The sequence below is a fragment of the Raphanus sativus genome, chromosome 4 (assembly GCF_000801105.2).
Source record: "Raphanus sativus cultivar WK10039 chromosome 4, ASM80110v3, whole genome shotgun sequence".
Taxonomy (NCBI): domain Eukaryota; kingdom Viridiplantae; phylum Streptophyta; class Magnoliopsida; order Brassicales; family Brassicaceae; genus Raphanus; species Raphanus sativus.
This window is the reverse complement of record NC_079514.1, coordinates 29,539,718-29,556,733: the sequence shown is the minus strand read 5'-3', so window position 1 is coordinate 29,556,733 and position 17,016 is coordinate 29,539,718. Positions and strand designations below refer to the sequence as shown.

Sequence of the window (17,016 nt, the reverse complement as noted above, 5' to 3'; positions counted from 1 at the left end):
TTTTTATTTAAAATCTATATTGTTTATGTAATATATTTGTCTCTTGATTCCTAATCTATATAGACGTCTTTTTAGTTTCTCTTTTGATTTCTATATTCAATTTAAGTTCGAATGATGAATATTTTGGCCAAAAAAATAAACATCGGGTATGTTATTTGAAATTTTCGAAAGTTCAAGTATATTTTTGCACGGTGATATAAGTCGGGTATTAATTAAATATATCGCAATATGTTAGGTATGAAATCGTCGTTTTTTTCCGATAGAAGCTCTAAGAACATCCGTATGTTTCTCCTCTTTTTGTCATGATTAGATTTTTTGAACTTGATCTTCATAGTCAGCAGACTGTTCGATTTTGTGTATCGATTTTATAATATTTTTGGTTATATGGTTTGACACAAATATGCCTTCGTATAATGGCAAACCTTTGTTCTCAGTTGGTGCTGTAAGCCATTTTGTTTCTTATATAACACTAGTATTACTGCCCGGCTACGCCAGGAAATTTAATGTTTTAAAAATTACCGATTTTGACCCGTGCTTTCGAAACGCGGGTGATTTTCCTTTACAACTTTTATACGAATGTATAAAATATTAGTAAATTCAAGTTTATATATATTATTCAACTTTCATTACAGATTTGAGATTGTAATTTCGCTTACAACTTAATATAGATTTTGATATTGTAAAATTATTAACATTCTATTTTGTTCAAACTACATAGGATAAATTTAAACTTTTACGTTTGAGTTTGGACATTTATAATTGATATAAAAATTGACTTATCATATTACAAATTTTTATTTTTATAGTGTGGTGTTTTGTTTTACAGTTTTAATTTTCATTTTTTAAATGGCTAAATTTTAGTATTTTACCTTTAATAAGTTATTAAAACAATATATCTTATTTAGTTTTCTAAATTTTTTCATTCTTATTATAACTAAGTTTAATATACATATAATATAAAATTTAACTAATAGATGTAAACCTATTTTGTATATATTTTTAATTGAGGTTAGTGATTTTTGCTATAAACCCATAAATTTGTTGAAAGTCATTTGAGATATATTGTTTGTATGTTTAGTAGATATGTTATGAGTATAGTTATAAGGTAAATATATTAAGAATATTCTACTACGTATTTTTTTTTTGTGAAATAAGTTTACATTTTACTAAACCATAACATGGGTGATATATTTCGGATTGGTTTCCAAATTGTGCCAAAACTTCGCGTATTTAATTGTTGAAGAAGATTAAATATTTCAAGCTGAAATTATTTGATCCAATATATATCATGAGATTTTTTTTTAAATAAATAATATCTTGTTTGTTGTTTAACTTTCTGATGATATGAAAAGCAGTTTTAAATTGAAACAATATGTGGCTCAGTTTGTAGATGAATATTCACCATGTCGTTTAGTTTTATAAGAATTTTATAAGACATTTTAAATAAGTACTTCAGTTTATTGGTGGCTAAAGTATCAAATATTTTTCTAATTATTGATATTCCGAGATTATGGATATCTCAATATTTTCTCCAGTCTGCAACCAGGCCCGGCCCTGACATAAAGCCCAACAAGCAAGGGCTTTAGGCGCCAAAATATATAAAAACGTAAAGGGCGCCAAATTTATTAATAGTGTACTTAGTACAGTGGCAAAAGCTGTTGAAGATTCTCGTAGGAAGCAGAGTTCGAACCCAGCCAATGTATTTAAGGGGCAAATTTTTTTTCATGCTTTAGGCATGAGATTACGCTGTACCGGCACTGTCTGCAACATGTTAAGATTTTACTTATATATAATAAAAATATTCGAAATAGAATATATTTTTACATTTACCTCCAATTTAAAAATCATATGAATTGGAAATCAAACAAAATGATTTTTATTGGTTGTGTATATCTTCCATTCTAAAAGTTTGATGAATATATATACACGAAAAAACAATTCATTTTGATGTCTATATATAAATACAATTTTGGTTAATAAAACAATTTTTTGTAAGGAAATAAATTAACCAAATAACCTAAAAATAAAACCTAAATCAGTTTAGCTTGCCTCTTCACCATTGTCAAGCCTCTGAAATTAACCAAACAACCTAAAATAAAATCTAAATTTTTCGTTTTTTTGAAATTCAACAAAATCGTAAACTTGATTAAATTCAAAAATGTTGAATTTCAAAATTTTCTTTTTTCGATGAGAGAGACATGTTAAAGCATAAATAAATATGAGAAACTAACTAAATAAGTGAAAATGGTTATAGGTTGTTGACATAATTTTTTTTAAAAAAATAAAAGAATTTAATTGAAATCATAGATTAAAATTTATTCAGTAGCATAAGGTTGTAAATAGTTTGAAATTCCAAAGTCACCTCAAAAAAAGCTCTTGTGTTTTAATAGTATAGATTTGGTCAGTTTCATAATTTCCAATCAGAATAAATATTTTTTTAAATAGTATATAAAGCACATAGTATTGATTCACATTGAAATAAAGCGGATGTAAAAAGCAAAACAATATCTGATATATTACTATAAAATTGAAACATGTTTGTAGTATTTCAAAAGTAAATAGGATATATACAAAATGCTCGATTTGATTTATTAGTTCTTTCGATGATTCATACAGAACAAAAAAAACTTAATTTATCTTAATAATAAATTTGAATGTGATGGATCAAATAAATTTACTGTTTAAATACTTTTGTAGTTTAAAATAACAATTTTGTTGACATTTTTATGTTATTTTATCTAACATATTTTTTTCTGAAAAAAGCACATATTCGAAACAAAACTAACCCTCGTTACTTATAGTCTATTGAATATAAGATTTAGATTTACAACTTCAGTTTGGTTTTTATTTAATTATATAAAGAAATGTTAAGTCTTGATGAAAAATTGCATAGTCAACCTTGCTTGAATTAAAGTAAATTCACCTTTGGATTCAGATATACTAATTCCTTTATACGTTCAGCAAAATAATTGTTTCAACAATGGAAACATTAATCAACAAATCAAAATTTGGGAGAGAGAGTAGTTAAAAGTGAAAAACATGCAAACCTTCTTTGTCAGGTCAAAACCTGATGCTTGTGCCTTTAGTCTCCTTTTACTCAAGTGGAATGACACTGTATGTGAATTTAGTTATGGGTTTTCCACGAGACTAATTTTGCAGAAAAATAGAAAGAACAGAGAACAAAACTGAAAGTTTAGGAGAGAGAAAATAATATGTTGCTTCTTTACTAATGGAGAAGATAGAAAACATAGAGCAGGATAAAAAAATATGAGATGAAACCATTTTAAGAACGTGGCCAATTGCTACGTGATATTCAGAGAAAATTTAGGACTGAGTTGCTAGAAATTAGGGCTGAAGGAAAACATTTTTTCAAATCATTTTTTTTTGTATTTAATGCATTTCCACATGTGATTTGTTAGAAGCACAGTAATCTAGTGGTTAAGATTTAAAGACTTCTACATCCATGTATGGGGTTCGAAACCCAGACTATGTAATTTCTTGCAGATAAATCCAGGTTTCAAGAGCCGGAGAAAGCGGTTTATTAGACAATTATGCATGATTACGGAAGAAATACTTACAAGAGATCTATAATATGGTACAAGTTAATCTGATCAGACGTGGATCTTCACAGGACAGCTCAGGTTACGCCTGGATATTTTAACCTGAACCCGAAGATACGACCCGAAACCGACCTAAAAATATCTGAACATGAACCGACCCGGACGTTTAAAAGTACCTGTTGGATCAAAAAATTTCCTACCCGAATAGACTCGGACCCGAAAAGAACCGACCTGAATAGACCCGTACCCGAAAAGAACTGACCCGAATAGACCCGGACCCGAAAAGGACAGACCCGATTAGATCCGACCCGACAAGAAACCGATTCATACCCGATATAAAAACATGAATATCCAAAACTATGTTTTGTTATGTTTTATTTTCTATATTTTATTTTATGAATTAGTTGAAATATATTTTTGTTAACAATCTTTGTTATTAATTATTTTTGTAACATTTTCAAGTAATATGAAGTTTTAAATATAAAATTCAATTTTTTAATTTTAATAACTTATTTTAAGTTATTTTGTAAGATTTTAAATATACATGACATATTTTGACTAAATCTGATGAAATTTGTGTATTTTTGTGTGTTTTAGATCTTAAATACCCGAATCCGATCTGGACCCGATATAGACCCAAAAACTTATAAGTATTTTATAAGTATTTTAATTATAGACCCGAACCGACCTGGATCCGAACCGAAAATTTAAAAGTACCTGTTGGGTCCAAATATTTAGGACCCGAAAAAACTTGGATCTGAAAGGAACCGACCCGAACCCGATCCGAAAATCCGAACTCAACCCGAAGACCCGAACACCCAAGCCTAGTTTAGGTAATGCAGTTAGGCGTAGATCTCATAAGATAAATAAGATAAATAGTATCGTTGGTTGTTTATGTAATCTTCTCTAATATTCCAGCGAATTAGCGTTAAAAAATATATTTGTTAGGTGACTTGTGCAATGTACTTTTTGATGGGCCTTTAGGTAATCTTGGAGTGTCTGCTTCACTATCTAGATTGGGCCTTTGTGTTTTAGCCTTATGACAATATCAGATGGCCGAAAAGAAGAAAGAAAAAAGACGATATTCAAACCCTAATATAGAGTAAGCTATCTCACGCTGTTGAAGCAGCGGGAAGGCCTTACGTAAAGAGTCCCCTTTACTGATTGGTCCTCTCTGATGAAGCCTATCTTATGTGGCCCTAAGTTTTACGGATCAAAATTCTTCTCTGAAGAGAACTCGGATTACCTCTTATCCGATGAAGAAGAATTATCAGAGGAGTCTTCAGGTATTTTATTGTCAATCTCTTCTCAGTCTCTCTCTCTTACTTTGTTTCGATTTTTGTACAAGTTAGTTCACGTGTTCTCTTTATTCTTCTCAAGTTTTGGATTTCTTTTTGCTTACGTTTCTCTTTGTGGCGGGTTTTATACCTTGCTAGGGTTTAGGGTTTTGACCCTTGTTGCTTTTATGGATATTTATTGTACACGTTACTTACAATGATGTTTTTTTTCAGAGGAGATGTCTCTTATGTATAGGATAAGTGAGCTGCCTGATACTCTACTCTTGAGAGTATTGTCTTTACTGCCTACTGCTAAAGATGTTGTGGCCACAATGGTTTTGTCGAAACGATGGGAGTTTCTCTGGTTGTCTGTGCCAAGACTCGTATTTGATGATCAAGACATTGAGTATGGGAAGTTCTCACGGTTCGTAGACAGGTACATGATTGTGAATGACGCTCAAGAGCTCGAAACTCTTCATTTCAAACTTAGTAGAACATGTGCTGCTCAAGATATTATTGTTTGGATGAGAGCTGCAAACAACTTCGCTGTGCGTGAGATGATTATCGAAATCGACAGCTCTTCTTGTCCATCTCCGATCATAATTCCACCGGTTTTATACACAGAATGTACCATGCTTTCGACCCTGAAGCTCAACAAGGCGATGCTTGCCAATTCATCGCCACCAATGTTTTTCCCATCTCTCAAAACGTTGAGCCTCTTATCCGTTAAGTACCCTAATGAAGAATTCGTCAGCAGTCTTTTATCTTATTGTCATGTTCTTGAAAGCTTGGAAGTTGAAAAATGTCGAGACGACAATGTGACTGTATTCACCGTGAGAGTGCCCTCTCTAAAGAGGTTAGTCTTGCATACCTCAGAAAACAGAGATAGAGATGACTCAGATGGGTTTGTGATAAACGCTCCTTGTTTGGAATACTTCAACATTATTGATCATAAGGGTGGGTTTTGTGTCATTGAGAATAGCATGCCTAATGTTGTTGAGGCGTATGTTGACGTTACGCATTGTCATCCTAGGATGATTTTGAGCTCTATTACTTCAGTCAAGCGCCTCTATTTATGTTTATCAACCTCCAAGGTAGTTTCTTGTTTTTTTTCTTTTCATCTGCAACTCTTGCTTCTGTTTATTAATTTGTCTTGTGTGCAGGACTTGTATCCTGTTGATACTTTCTTCCCCCGTCTTGTACACCTAACGTTATGCACATGTGAGACAGAGTGGTTGAATCTACTTGTGAGCATGCTCAGAGCTGCGCCCAACCTACCAGCTCTAAAACTTGAGCAGGTATATATATATACAGTATAATTTCTTTAAATTAATACTCGATAAATTAATATACAATAAAAATCTCTATAAATTAATATAGTTTTATAGTCCCAAATTAAGATTTTAGTTCAATTAGTATATCGATAAATTAATAATCTCTATAAATTCATAAAAAACTATAATTTTGGTATAGTTCCAACATTATTAATTTATAGAGATTTCACTGTATTAACCCCAATTCATTAAGTGTCTTTGACCATACTATTTTTCAATCGTATATACCGTTTTTTTCTCAGTACCATGGCCTTCCAGCTCGTCACCTGCGTGCTTCCTGGAATGAACCGAGTTCAGTTCCTTTATGTTTGTTATCGAGTCTTGAAACCCTCGAGTGGGTAAACTATGAAGGAACAGAAGAAGAGAAAGAAGTGGTGGGATTTATCTTGAGAAACGGAGGCTGTTTGGAGAAGGTGACTATATCCTCCAAATCGAATGACTGCAACGAGAAACTTGAGATGATTAAGGATTTGACGTGGTCCATCAGACGTTCACCTACGTGTCAGCTTGCATTCGACTAAAGCTACCACCTAACTATTATATCTTTCCTTGGTTTGTTTTCGTCATTATCACCATTGATCTTATATGGTATTTTCTCCATTTCGGGTTTATTTTAATCTTGCACTGACCTTATAGACTTGAGACTTTTAGAGACCTTCTGATCAGTAACCGGGTAACGGTCTCAACAGATTTACTTACTTCTAACAGATTTAGTTAAATCTGATAGATTTATTTTTTCTTTGATCACAAATTTAGTTTTAATTCAATAGACTTATTTATTCTTTTGACGACAAATTTACTATACTTAACCAAATTTGAATGGTTACACAAAACCGTAACAAAATCATTTATATATATATATATATATATATATATATATATATATATGAACAAGATTATTTTCATTATATTGTCCTGCAAAATTGTATACACTCTTGTAATTATCAGATTTAAACTATATTTAACAAAGTTCACAAAATGTTAAGCTCTCTCTTTCTCTAATCATTTTTACGACAATAGCCATAATGAAACGCTTAGGGGGGGTTATTGGGAGATGAATTTTCATGAATTTTGGAAATTTTGAGATTTTTTTGTTATTGGTTCTTGGATTTCATAAATCTTAATAGAATCAATTATTATTGGTTTAAGAATTTTCAAAATCCATTCAAATCCATTGTTATTCAAAAAGTTTTGTTATTATAGATTCTCTAATTCTAACTAAATCTATTGTTATTGGGAAATGAATTCTATTCATTTTTGTTCATGAGACTCAACTTTCAAAATATCATATGTATCCATGTGATTTTTAAAATCCATGTGCAACTTTTACCAAATTATGTCCAAATCTATAATTCATTACATTTTGTATACCATTACACTTTTGAAAACATAATTTATATTTATAATTTTTATCATTTTCAATATATAATTAAATTTGTATATAAAAACTTTAAATAAAAAGTTTATAATAGTTTGGAAAATCATTTTCAAATTTCAAAAAGAAAATAAAAAAAACAAAATTTTTATAAAAATGTTAGAATTTGAAAACTATAATTCGAAATATTTTTTTTAAAAAAATTATTTTTTTATTATTCTTTATATATAACAAGTGTGTCTCTTTAATGAAACCTCTTTTGGTAATCCAAGTTAACGAAAAGCTAGACAAATCTAAGAAAATCATGATCAAATTCTATAAGTCAATGTATATACATTTTCACAATCCACATAACTTTTAAAATCAATCAACTCTTAAAATTCACAAATTCTATACAAATTCTTCTCCCAATAACCCCCCTTAGTGTCTTTAGATGATTGTTTACAAATACACGTAGAATATTTTCTTATGGCATTCACGTCTGTAGCTTAAAATTCATTCTAAAGTGATCGGTGAGGACGTGATAGACCAAGATCAAGAATGGAGTAATCATTGAATACATTTCTAGCCCGTGACAAAAAAATACATTACTAGCTCTTTGGAGAAAAATAACCAAAACCCTAAACATATCGACTAAGAGCAAGCAAGGCGATCATTCAACATAGCTTTCCAAGTTCCCGATTGTATAAGAACACAATAAACGAAAACCAAACCCAGGGGTTACATATAACTCGTCATCTGTATTTTTTTCGTAAAACAGAGTTGAAAATGCATCAAAGTGCATATAAACCGGAATGTCAGGTGGATAAGCCTTTCTTCACATCCATAAACTGAACTAGAAAAAGTAGTCTCCTTGTCAACTTTACTCTCAAACTGCAAGGCGTGGGTATAGATGATAGAAGCTATAATATCTCTAGAATCCTGTACATGGAGCATAAGCATGTGAATATATATTACTTCTATGTTTCATTGTCGAGCCAATTCAAGAAATTTTTGGTCACTGTCGAGTCAACATGCTAGTCTAAGATCATTAGAACTTGGTTACATACACTGCCAATGGTCATTAGAGACAAGAAACATGATACATTACTCTTTACACCTATGGCTTTTTGATAATAGCTATCTACTTGCCTTAATTCGATCATATATCCAAACAATGAGTGTACCTCTAAACGGTCTACAATGGCGTCAACAAAGGAGTCGTTTTGTGGTGAGACAGTCACGCTGATCGGTCACGCTTCAATCCTGATTCAATTGATCATAATAGATCAGAAAACAAAGAATCCAACTCTGGGAAAGACAGAACACTACACACGTATACAATTGAGATCTCGAACGGATGTCTTGATCCTGAAGCTATTCTGCTGAAACTCACCACCATCGCCCTAGCCACCGCCCGTAGTGAAAGAGAGACCGAGAGAGAGACGAGGAACGTATTAGATTCTTCGAAGATTTTTCGGGTGCTAACCTAAGAAGTCCAATTCACCGTACAGTGAACTGGTCCTCCGCATCTCTCTGGTTCTTAGCTGCAACGAGAAACGATTTTATGGGGAGACGATTGCTTTTTCTGTCTGGTCCTGGTCCTGTTTTCATTTTTCCTGGAATTACCGCTTTCTAACTCGGATTCTCCCAATTCATCGAGAATCGCCGGTGAATCCCATGAACCTTAAAGTTTGCTTTTTTTTGTTGTTGTAAAAACACAGTTTTTATCGTGGTTTTAATAGGTGTTTTAAATTGTTTACCAAAATTAATATAATGGCATTATTGTAATAATAATCAACTATTATGGTTTTTTCGTCTTTATGCTACCATTCTAACATGCATAAATGAAAGGAAGTTAACCTAGTAATTACATGATAAATAAGAGTTACTCTGAGTAATTTTCTCATTTAAAAATGAAAAGGTTAGTGCAAGTGTGAGTATCTTATTGGTTTACAGAAATGTCAGGATTTTAATTTCATCCCAATTATTTCACATCAATTATCCTATACTTACTTATATTTTAGTAAAAAAATAAATTATGTCAAAATTCAAAATTTTGTATGTTTTATAAATAGAGACTTGGTTATTTAATTTGGACATATAATTTTTATTACTTTTTTCTGAAATACTTATTCATATGACTAAATTTATTAAAATAATATTTTACTTAACATTTAAAACTCTTTTAGTTATGTTTTTATTTATTCAAATCTTAACGGTTAACAATTTCAAATTTTATAAATTTTTAGTTTTCTCAATTTCATCAAATATCTATTTAAATTAAAATTTTTATTAATTATCGATATCTCAAAATAATTATAAACAGATAGTTATTAAATAATAAAAGATAAATTAAAAATTGTTATGAATAGATAGTTGAATTAAAAGATAATTATGAACTAAAAAATAATGAGATAGTGTATTGAATTTTATTAAATAAAACTGTTATAAATATTTTAAATGAAATAAGTATTGAATAATGAGATGGAGAAAAGAAAAAATAACGTAGATTGTTAAAATGAAAAACAAAGGTGTTGAATCTACAAAACCATCGTACATGGTCGTGTAGCTGCATGTTTATTTTATAAACCAAAGATCCACATCTTTTATACAATTCAAACTGAAATTTGTTTTAGGTATAATAAATTCTTTTAATTGACTAAAATATGCTAACATGTTGTTTTGTATAGAAATTGTCAAAAGTTCAGTTGCATAGATGCTACCCGGAAAAAACATCGACTAAAAGTTAAGAAAATTTTGATTGTGGGACTGGTCAAAGCTCGTAGGTCATGTAAACGAACATGATTTTAATTGTATGTTGCAGGTTTAATCGCATGTCGCAAATCGGGCGACACATAAACGAACATGATTTTAGTCGCAGATCGTATGTCGCACTATACATTAAAAGAACATGGCCATAGTTTATGAATCCCCAAAAATATGGAACTGATTTCCACTAGTGATCCTTGTAAATTTTTTTAACCCCAGTCAAATTTATTCTAGGTCTGCTCTTAAGGTCGCATATATTTCAAACATGGGTATGTTTAATATGACTAGGTTTTATAAATGAAGTAACTTCTTCCTTTAACATCTCTTTGTAATTGCTGATTTAAGCAAAATAAAAACATTTTGTAATCTTCTGTTCTTATAATGGAGTATCTATTTTATGAGTGTTTGATCTATCTTTCCCTAAATAGCTTATGATTCTGGCAAGGGTACCGCAAGCATTTGTAACCTCGAGGCTTTTTGGGCTTTGTTGATGTGTCAAACTAAGAGCCGTTGATCCATCCACGAAACACTCACGGATAGTAACAAATGGGCCTGTACCACCTCAGCTAATGCACCAGAAAGAAAAGTCGTGTCGTTTTTCTTTCATTACTTGCCGTTTCCAGCCAGAGAGGTAAAGAAAAACAGCGACCTCAGTGTATAGTGACTGGACTGTGAGGATCAGCTCAAGCCGTTCTCGGATTAATCTGACACAACAACAAAAATGTAAAACAAAAATATAATAAAAACCCCAATTATTCGTCTGCGGCAAAATTAAAAATAAAATTCGATCCTGATATTCCGTTTTCTCCGAGGAAAAGCTACAGTAACGCTAAGCAATGGAGTCTCGACGGAACCCTCGCGCCGTTGTGGATCCGAAGGTCCGACAAGTCGGTTTCTTCACATCATCCCAACCCGATTCGACTCACCAACCCGACCCGATCTCCTCCGAATCTCACCCCGTCGTCGTCTCCTCAAGCATTTCCCCCTCCGGAAACTCCCTCTCCCCCGTCATGATCCCTCCGCCTCGCCACAACTCCTCCGACACCTTCCCCCTCCGCACCGCCGCCGCCGCCGCATCCGCCGTCTCTCCTTCCTCCTTCTCCTACTCCACCCGCCGCGATTTCCCCGACGCATCGACGACGGCGGCGGCGTCTCCTGGACGCGTTTCCAGGGGGAGTTTCTCGAAGCCGTCTTCTTCTCTTCCGGCGTGGGGATGGATTCCATGGCGGCGGCTAAATCCAGCAGTGTTCCGGCTAGTGGATTGACTACTGTCTCCGTCGTCGTGAATATGCCTCCTGGACTCTCTGGTACTCTCTCTCTCTCTCTCTCTTGCTTTACTTCTTGATTTGGTTTCTTGATTCACAATGTTTAGTTTATTAAACTGCAGAGAAGGAGAGTGACCATAAGAAGAACTCTAAGCCGTTGAAAGAGAAAACCACCAAAGCTGAGAGACGAGCTCTTCAAGAAGCTCAAAGAGCTGCCAAAGCTGCTGCTAAAGGTTCCTTTTTTTTTAATCTATCATATCAAAAGGTATATAGAACTGTGCTGAAGTGTGTATTGTATCAGCTGAAGGTGGGAAGGCGCCACTAGTGAGCTCAGGCTCTGTGGCTTCGACAAATGTTAAAGCTACTAAACCAGCAAAGCCCTCTTCTCAGAAGAACGACGTAGCTGTTGTTGCTGCTGGTGCTGGACCACCTGAGAAGAAGGGAGGCCCGTCTGAGAAAGATAGGAAGAAAGATGCTCCGCATCCCCGCATGCAATACGATGACGAGAGCAGAGTCGTCAAGGCGAAAAGACGTGCTGTTGTCAAACAGACCGAAGCTAAAAACAGGGTTGAGCTGTTTAGGCATTTGCCTCAGTACGAGCATGGCACTCAGCTTCCTGATCTCCAGACAAAGTTCTTCCAACTTGACCCTATGCATCCTGCTGTCTACAAGGTATTTGCTTTCTCTTGATTATCTCGAGGAACCCTTTGTTACTGAATGAGTATTAGTTGTTGCTGTGGTTATTATTAGGTTGGTCTTCAGTATCTTTCCGGGGATATATCTGGTGGCAATGCCAGATGCATTGCGATGCTTCAAGCGTTCCAAGAGGTCGTCAGAGATTATTCGACACCCCCTGAGAAGACTCTCAACAGAGACATGACGGCGAAGATAAGTAGCTACGTGTCTTTCCTCATAGAGTGCCGCCCGCTTTCGGTTAGTATGGGAAACGCTATCCGATTCGTGAAGAACAGGATCGCCAAGCTGCCTGTAACACTTTCTGAATCTGAAGCAAAAGCTGCTCTTCAGTCAGATATCGAACGGTTCATCAACGAGAAGATCATAATGGCAGATACGGTGATAGTCAAACACGCTGTCACTAAGATAAGAGATGGTGATGTCCTTCTGACCTATGGATCTCCAACTGCTGTCGAGATGGTGTTATTACACGCGCATGAACTCAAGAAGAAGTTCCGTGTCTTGGTGGTGGATTCTCGTCCGAAGCTTGATGGACAGCTACTGCTCCGTAGATTGATCAAACGTGGCATCAACTGTACATACACTCATATAAACGCCGTTTCGTATATCATGCACGAAGTCACCAAAGTGTTTTTGGGGGCTTCATCGGTTTTGTCAAACGGAACGGTTTACTCGAGGGTCGGGACTGCTTGCGTTGCAATGGTTGCAAGTGCATTCCGTGTTCCTGTGCTTGTATGTTGCGAAGCTTACAAGCTCCATGAGAGGGTGCAACTCGATTCCATATGCTCCAATGAGCTCGGTATTGCAAAAATTCTCTTTTATCTTCTTATACTTGCCTACTTTGAATTTGGTTTTCTTTTCCCTTCAGGTGATCCAAATGCTATTTCGAAAGTTCATGCAAGAGAAGACATAAACTACTTAGATGGTTTGACCAATAACGCAAACTTGCAGTTTCTGAACTTAATGTAAGCGACTCTAACCCCAAAACAAAAATGATACTCTTGTGTTCTGGGATTACTGTTGTTATCTGCTACTAAATCATTGTTTCTAATGGCAGGTATGACGCTACTCCGTCAGATTACATTTCCATGATAATCACAGACTATGGCATGGTAAGATGAATCACTCTCTTAGAAACATAACATATTCTTAAACTTAATTATCTGTAAGAACATCGGGTCCTCAAATCTCATCTCTAAACATAATTTATGCATCTCAAACATTGGCCAACATTTATTTTTTCAGGTGCCTCCCACGAGTGTGCCTGTCATTGTGAGAGAGTATCAGAAAGAACACTCGCTTGTCTAAGCGCTGCTTTATAAAGTTTTGCCCCTCATCAAAGGTGAAAGCTCTTCTTCTTCTTCCTCCAGCTCAGGTTCTTCTCGTCACAAACCAGCATAGAGCTTTTCCCTCACCGGCTTCTTTATCGTTGAGTACTGGACTCATTTTTGTTGGCCTTTGACATGTTTTTTTTTCTTTTAGAAACTTTTTGACTCTGTGAAGAGTGCGATTCATCAACCGCCTCTCCGGGAAAGATTTTATCCATATCAGTGATGCTTTTTTGTTTGTTTGTTCATGTTGGATGTACTGAGTGGAAGCTTATCTTATTCTCTGCCCTTCTCATGAAGTTTGTCTGATTCTCATATTGTCACTCTTAGAGTCATTTCATATAAACTCAGTTTCATCACATATGTTTATGATTGTAAGAAAGTTAGCACTAGACTGGTTCATAATAAGGTCTCTGATTAAATATATGTAGCAAGATTTTATCGCAGATGATTCGAAAAAGGTCCAAATGTTGAAAGAAAATTGCGATTGTAAGAAAAGTATATGTTTTGGTGCACAAAAAAAAGAACGAAAAGTATTAGTTCTCTATTGAGTAAGGACTTGGTCTTTGCCGTGGTGTGGAGTAACCACACCGAGCACCACGAAACCGCCGAGAACAAGAATCAGAACACCCATCGTGTTAACTAACATGGCCTCTGTGGAATACCGAGTTATCACCTGGTTCACTTGCAGGAACGTCAACTTCTCCAGTATCCCTGTGGTTACAGTCACCAAAGCCAATGCATAGATGGCAACCCCTAAGAACACGTGCCAAGGCATTAAGCTGGCTCGGCTGTTTCTTGAACCACCCGGGTACCAGTAAGTCACAAACCCTGAAGCCCACTGTTTGCAATAATAGTGATAGGTTTTGAGTTCTCCTGTGTTAGTCTGTTTTAAGAGAAGTGTGTGTATGTACTATGTACCTGAAAAGCGAAGAGAAAGAGACAAGCTAAGCCGAGCCATGAATGCAGACTGTAGAAATTTTCAATCCCTTTGTCGATGTGGAACTTAAGAGCAGCCCATACTCCGACTAAACTTAGGATAAAAGCAGCGAATTGCAGTGTAAGATGAACCAGTTTCTTCAAGTTCTTTGTACCTTGAACTGACTTGTATGCTAACATTGCTGCATAATTTTCAATGTACACAAAATGTTAGAAACCATAACATGTTGAGAGTCTCTTTGACACATCGAAGTATAATAGACTACAAATCCCAAGCTTCTTGACATTGCTGCATGGACCCATATGTGAGAAAAGCTAAGATTCTATATGATTAATGAAGAACGTATCAATCGAACATGCAAGCCGATTCTAAACCTCTCTTGAGATAAATGGTTCCATACATGCACAATGAATGAAACATACAACAAAGTTCAAGTCTTGTTCATTAAAACCTATGAAACTAAGACATCAATTCTTAACATTTAGACCAAAAAAGAAAAAAACTAAGACATCAAACTTCTATAAACACAAAGCAAACATCCAAATCAAATGTAAGAAACATAAATCAATAAGGAAAACATGTGAAGGAGATTGTTTTACCTTCACCATTGAAGAGTATTAGCCCAATCACCATCAAAACTGGATGAACCTGGATACATATGATTTTAGAATCCAACAAAAAAAGGATGTGTGATAAAGATTAGGGCTTTAAGGAAAACTTAAAAAGAGAGAGATTTACATTGAAGATGAGATCTTTGTTATCGGAGGAAAGAGCTAATCCTCCTCTGTAGTGAACAGTCCATGTCAGAACCAAAACAGCAATGGTGAAACCCAGAACTCTCACCACCAAAAAGATCGGAAACCCACCAAGCATCGGGACCACCATATTACGACCAAATCAAAATTCCAAATTGAAACCACCTTCTTGTCTCTGTTTTTTTAGATCGGCGATGTTGGGGTCAACCCAAGTGATCTCGTTAGAAAACGATAAGTAACATAAGTTTTAATAGTTTTATAACCAATTAAAGCTTTTATTTTTAATTATCTAATAGGTCCTTTAGTTACTTTGCTTTTTATTGTCTTCGATTAGTTGTTCTGATTTCAATTGACACTCAATTAATTGATTCTTTCCCGAGAAAATATTCCGGTCGATCCACAAGTTTGGACATTTTCTTTAAACTATACAATAGATTTTGAGCGAGGATATTTATTTTGTTTTACCTTACTATAGAACTAGATGATCGACCCGCGCGCCTGTGCAGATTTATCTTTTAATTCACATATTTTATATACATGTTGTATATCATCTAAGATTTATAATATAAAAAAGTTAGAATGATTCGGAACAAAAAAAAATCGACCCAGAAAAAAAAATCAAATACCTACTTAGATCTAAATGTTGAGAACTCGAAGAACTCATATCTGAAATGAACAGATTTATATCCGATCCAGTGAGTTAAATTTCAAACATAATATCTTTTGTTATATTTTTAATTCATTTTTGGAGTTGGTGAGATTTACTATTTATTCGGAAGATTTTTGGCTAACTTAATGGTATATATTCGTAGGTTTCTTTTTTTCTGAACGGGAAAAAAAGATTTAGGTCTTGATTAAATTTAACTTATATAACAAATTGCTGCTATAAATAATATTTATAAAAACTAATTTGTAACAGTAATATCATTAGTGGATGTATCTAGTTTATAGTAAAATATATGTAATATAAGAAAACATGCGTAGTGGATATAATAATAAGGTAAGAAGTGAAAACTATAGTAATGGTTGATATTAATTATTTATAAAAAGGCATGTCTAATAATAAGTAGATTAATATAACATTAATTACATAAGGTCCAACTTTAAAATCCACCTAGAAGAAGTTGTAATGTTTGTGTTTTAATAAGATAGATTTACAGAAGTTATATGTTTTGATTAGATAGAACATCATATGCTTTTTTTTCAAACATAGATTTCCTATTATCTACGAAAAATTGCATAATCTAAACTAGGTATAAAACTTTTAAACCTTAACCATTAGGTTACGGTGGTCAAATGAACTAGGTATACAATGCAGGGAGAAATGAACAAGTACATAGGTATACTAAGGTATATTTAGCAATTTACTTTTCATATTTGTGTATTTTAATTATATTTAGGTTTTCTTAGTAATTATATATGTGTAAAATATTTTTCTTATATGATTTTGATAATTGTATTAAAATAATTAGATTAAACCTATACTAATAGATCATGTTTTTAATTTAATCGATGGTTAGTAGATCTAAGAAAGTAAGTTTGTAGATGATTTACCTGTTCGTGGCGTAGTAGAGACGACCTGAAGTTGAGAAATGAGCAAGATCAGAAAAATCATTACACACACATAGCTCACAAGCTGTCTTGAGAAAGGCATTTCGTTTTTTTCAAATTGTCTTTTCTCCGTATTCTGTTGTTGCTGTCTCTACTTGATTCATTAACCTCCATAGAGAATTTA

The 17,016-nt window shown here is 33.8% G+C and overlaps 3 protein-coding genes and 1 long non-coding RNA gene across 5 annotated transcripts; 2 read left to right on the top strand and 2 right to left on the bottom strand.

Annotated features, from left to right (window-relative positions):
• The first annotated feature begins 4,627 nt into the window (after nucleotides 1-4,627).
• LOC108853429 (putative FBD-associated F-box protein At5g50270) lies at nucleotides 4,628-6,933 on the top strand. Of its 2 annotated transcripts, XM_018626839.2 has the most exons (4): nucleotides 4,630-4,846; nucleotides 5,072-5,931; nucleotides 6,001-6,135; nucleotides 6,414-6,925. In XM_018626839.2, exons 1-4 carry the CDS (start codon nucleotides 4,738-4,740, stop codon nucleotides 6,690-6,692), a joined length of 1,383 nt encoding a protein of 460 aa, XP_018482341.2. In that variant the 5' UTR covers nucleotides 4,630-4,737; the 3' UTR covers nucleotides 6,693-6,925. The 2 variants fall into 2 exon arrangements, with proteins under 2 accessions (XP_056863068.1, XP_018482341.2); XM_057007088.1 differs by having other exon boundaries at nucleotides 4,628-4,846; nucleotides 5,072-6,135; nucleotides 6,414-6,933.
• Nucleotides 6,934-8,196: 1,263 nt separating this feature from the next.
• LOC108838641 (uncharacterized) lies at nucleotides 8,197-9,425 on the bottom strand. Its single transcript, XR_001947550.2, has 2 exons — nucleotides 8,713-9,425; nucleotides 8,197-8,467 (listed from the first exon to the last, which is right to left on the bottom strand). It is a non-coding gene; the product is annotated as an uncharacterized LOC108838641 (long non-coding RNA).
• Nucleotides 9,426-11,018: 1,593 nt separating this feature from the next.
• LOC108848633 (uncharacterized) lies at nucleotides 11,019-13,901 on the top strand. The gene is given in 8 exon segments (XM_018622049.2): nucleotides 11,019-11,500; nucleotides 11,503-11,604; nucleotides 11,685-11,795; nucleotides 11,864-12,234; nucleotides 12,313-13,057; nucleotides 13,127-13,223; nucleotides 13,316-13,370; nucleotides 13,504-13,901. Coding segments are annotated over 8 exon segments (1,911 nt in total). The 5' UTR covers nucleotides 11,019-11,133; the 3' UTR covers nucleotides 13,567-13,901.
• An 80-nt stretch (nucleotides 13,902-13,981) lies between these two features.
• LOC108832657 (transmembrane ascorbate ferrireductase 2) lies at nucleotides 13,982-15,518 on the bottom strand. Its single transcript, XM_018606122.2, has 4 exons — nucleotides 15,265-15,518; nucleotides 15,126-15,174; nucleotides 14,508-14,707; nucleotides 13,982-14,427 (listed from the first exon to the last, which is right to left on the bottom strand). Exons 1-4 carry the CDS (start codon nucleotides 15,409-15,411, stop codon nucleotides 14,131-14,133), a joined length of 693 nt encoding a protein of 230 aa, XP_018461624.1. The 5' UTR covers nucleotides 15,412-15,518; the 3' UTR covers nucleotides 13,982-14,130.
• Between the last annotated feature and the right edge of the window lie 1,498 nt (nucleotides 15,519-17,016).

Bases quoted from the DNA above. Each gene is read 5' to 3' on its own strand.
- LOC108853429 (XM_057007088.1), top strand. From the start codon at position 4,738: ATGAAGCCTATCTTATGTGGCCCTAAGTTTTACGGATCAAAATTCTTC. The intron at 4,847-5,071 runs GTATTTTATTGT...GTTTTTTTTCAG, and splicing joins ATTATCAGAGGAGTCTTCAG to AGGAGATGTCTCTTATGTAT. The intron at 6,136-6,413 runs GTATATATATAT...TTTTTTTCTCAG, and splicing joins CAGCTCTAAAACTTGAGCAG to TACCATGGCCTTCCAGCTCG.
- LOC108832657 (XM_018606122.2), bottom strand. From the start codon at position 15,411: ATGGTGGTCCCGATGCTTGGTGGGTTTCCGATCTTTTTGGTGGTGAGA. The intron at 15,175-15,264 runs GTAAATCTCTCT...ATATGTATCCAG, and splicing joins ACAAAGATCTCATCTTCAAT to GTTCATCCAGTTTTGATGGT. The intron at 14,428-14,507 runs GTACATAGTACA...TATTGCAAACAG, and splicing joins TCTTTCTCTTCGCTTTTCAG to TGGGCTTCAGGGTTTGTGAC.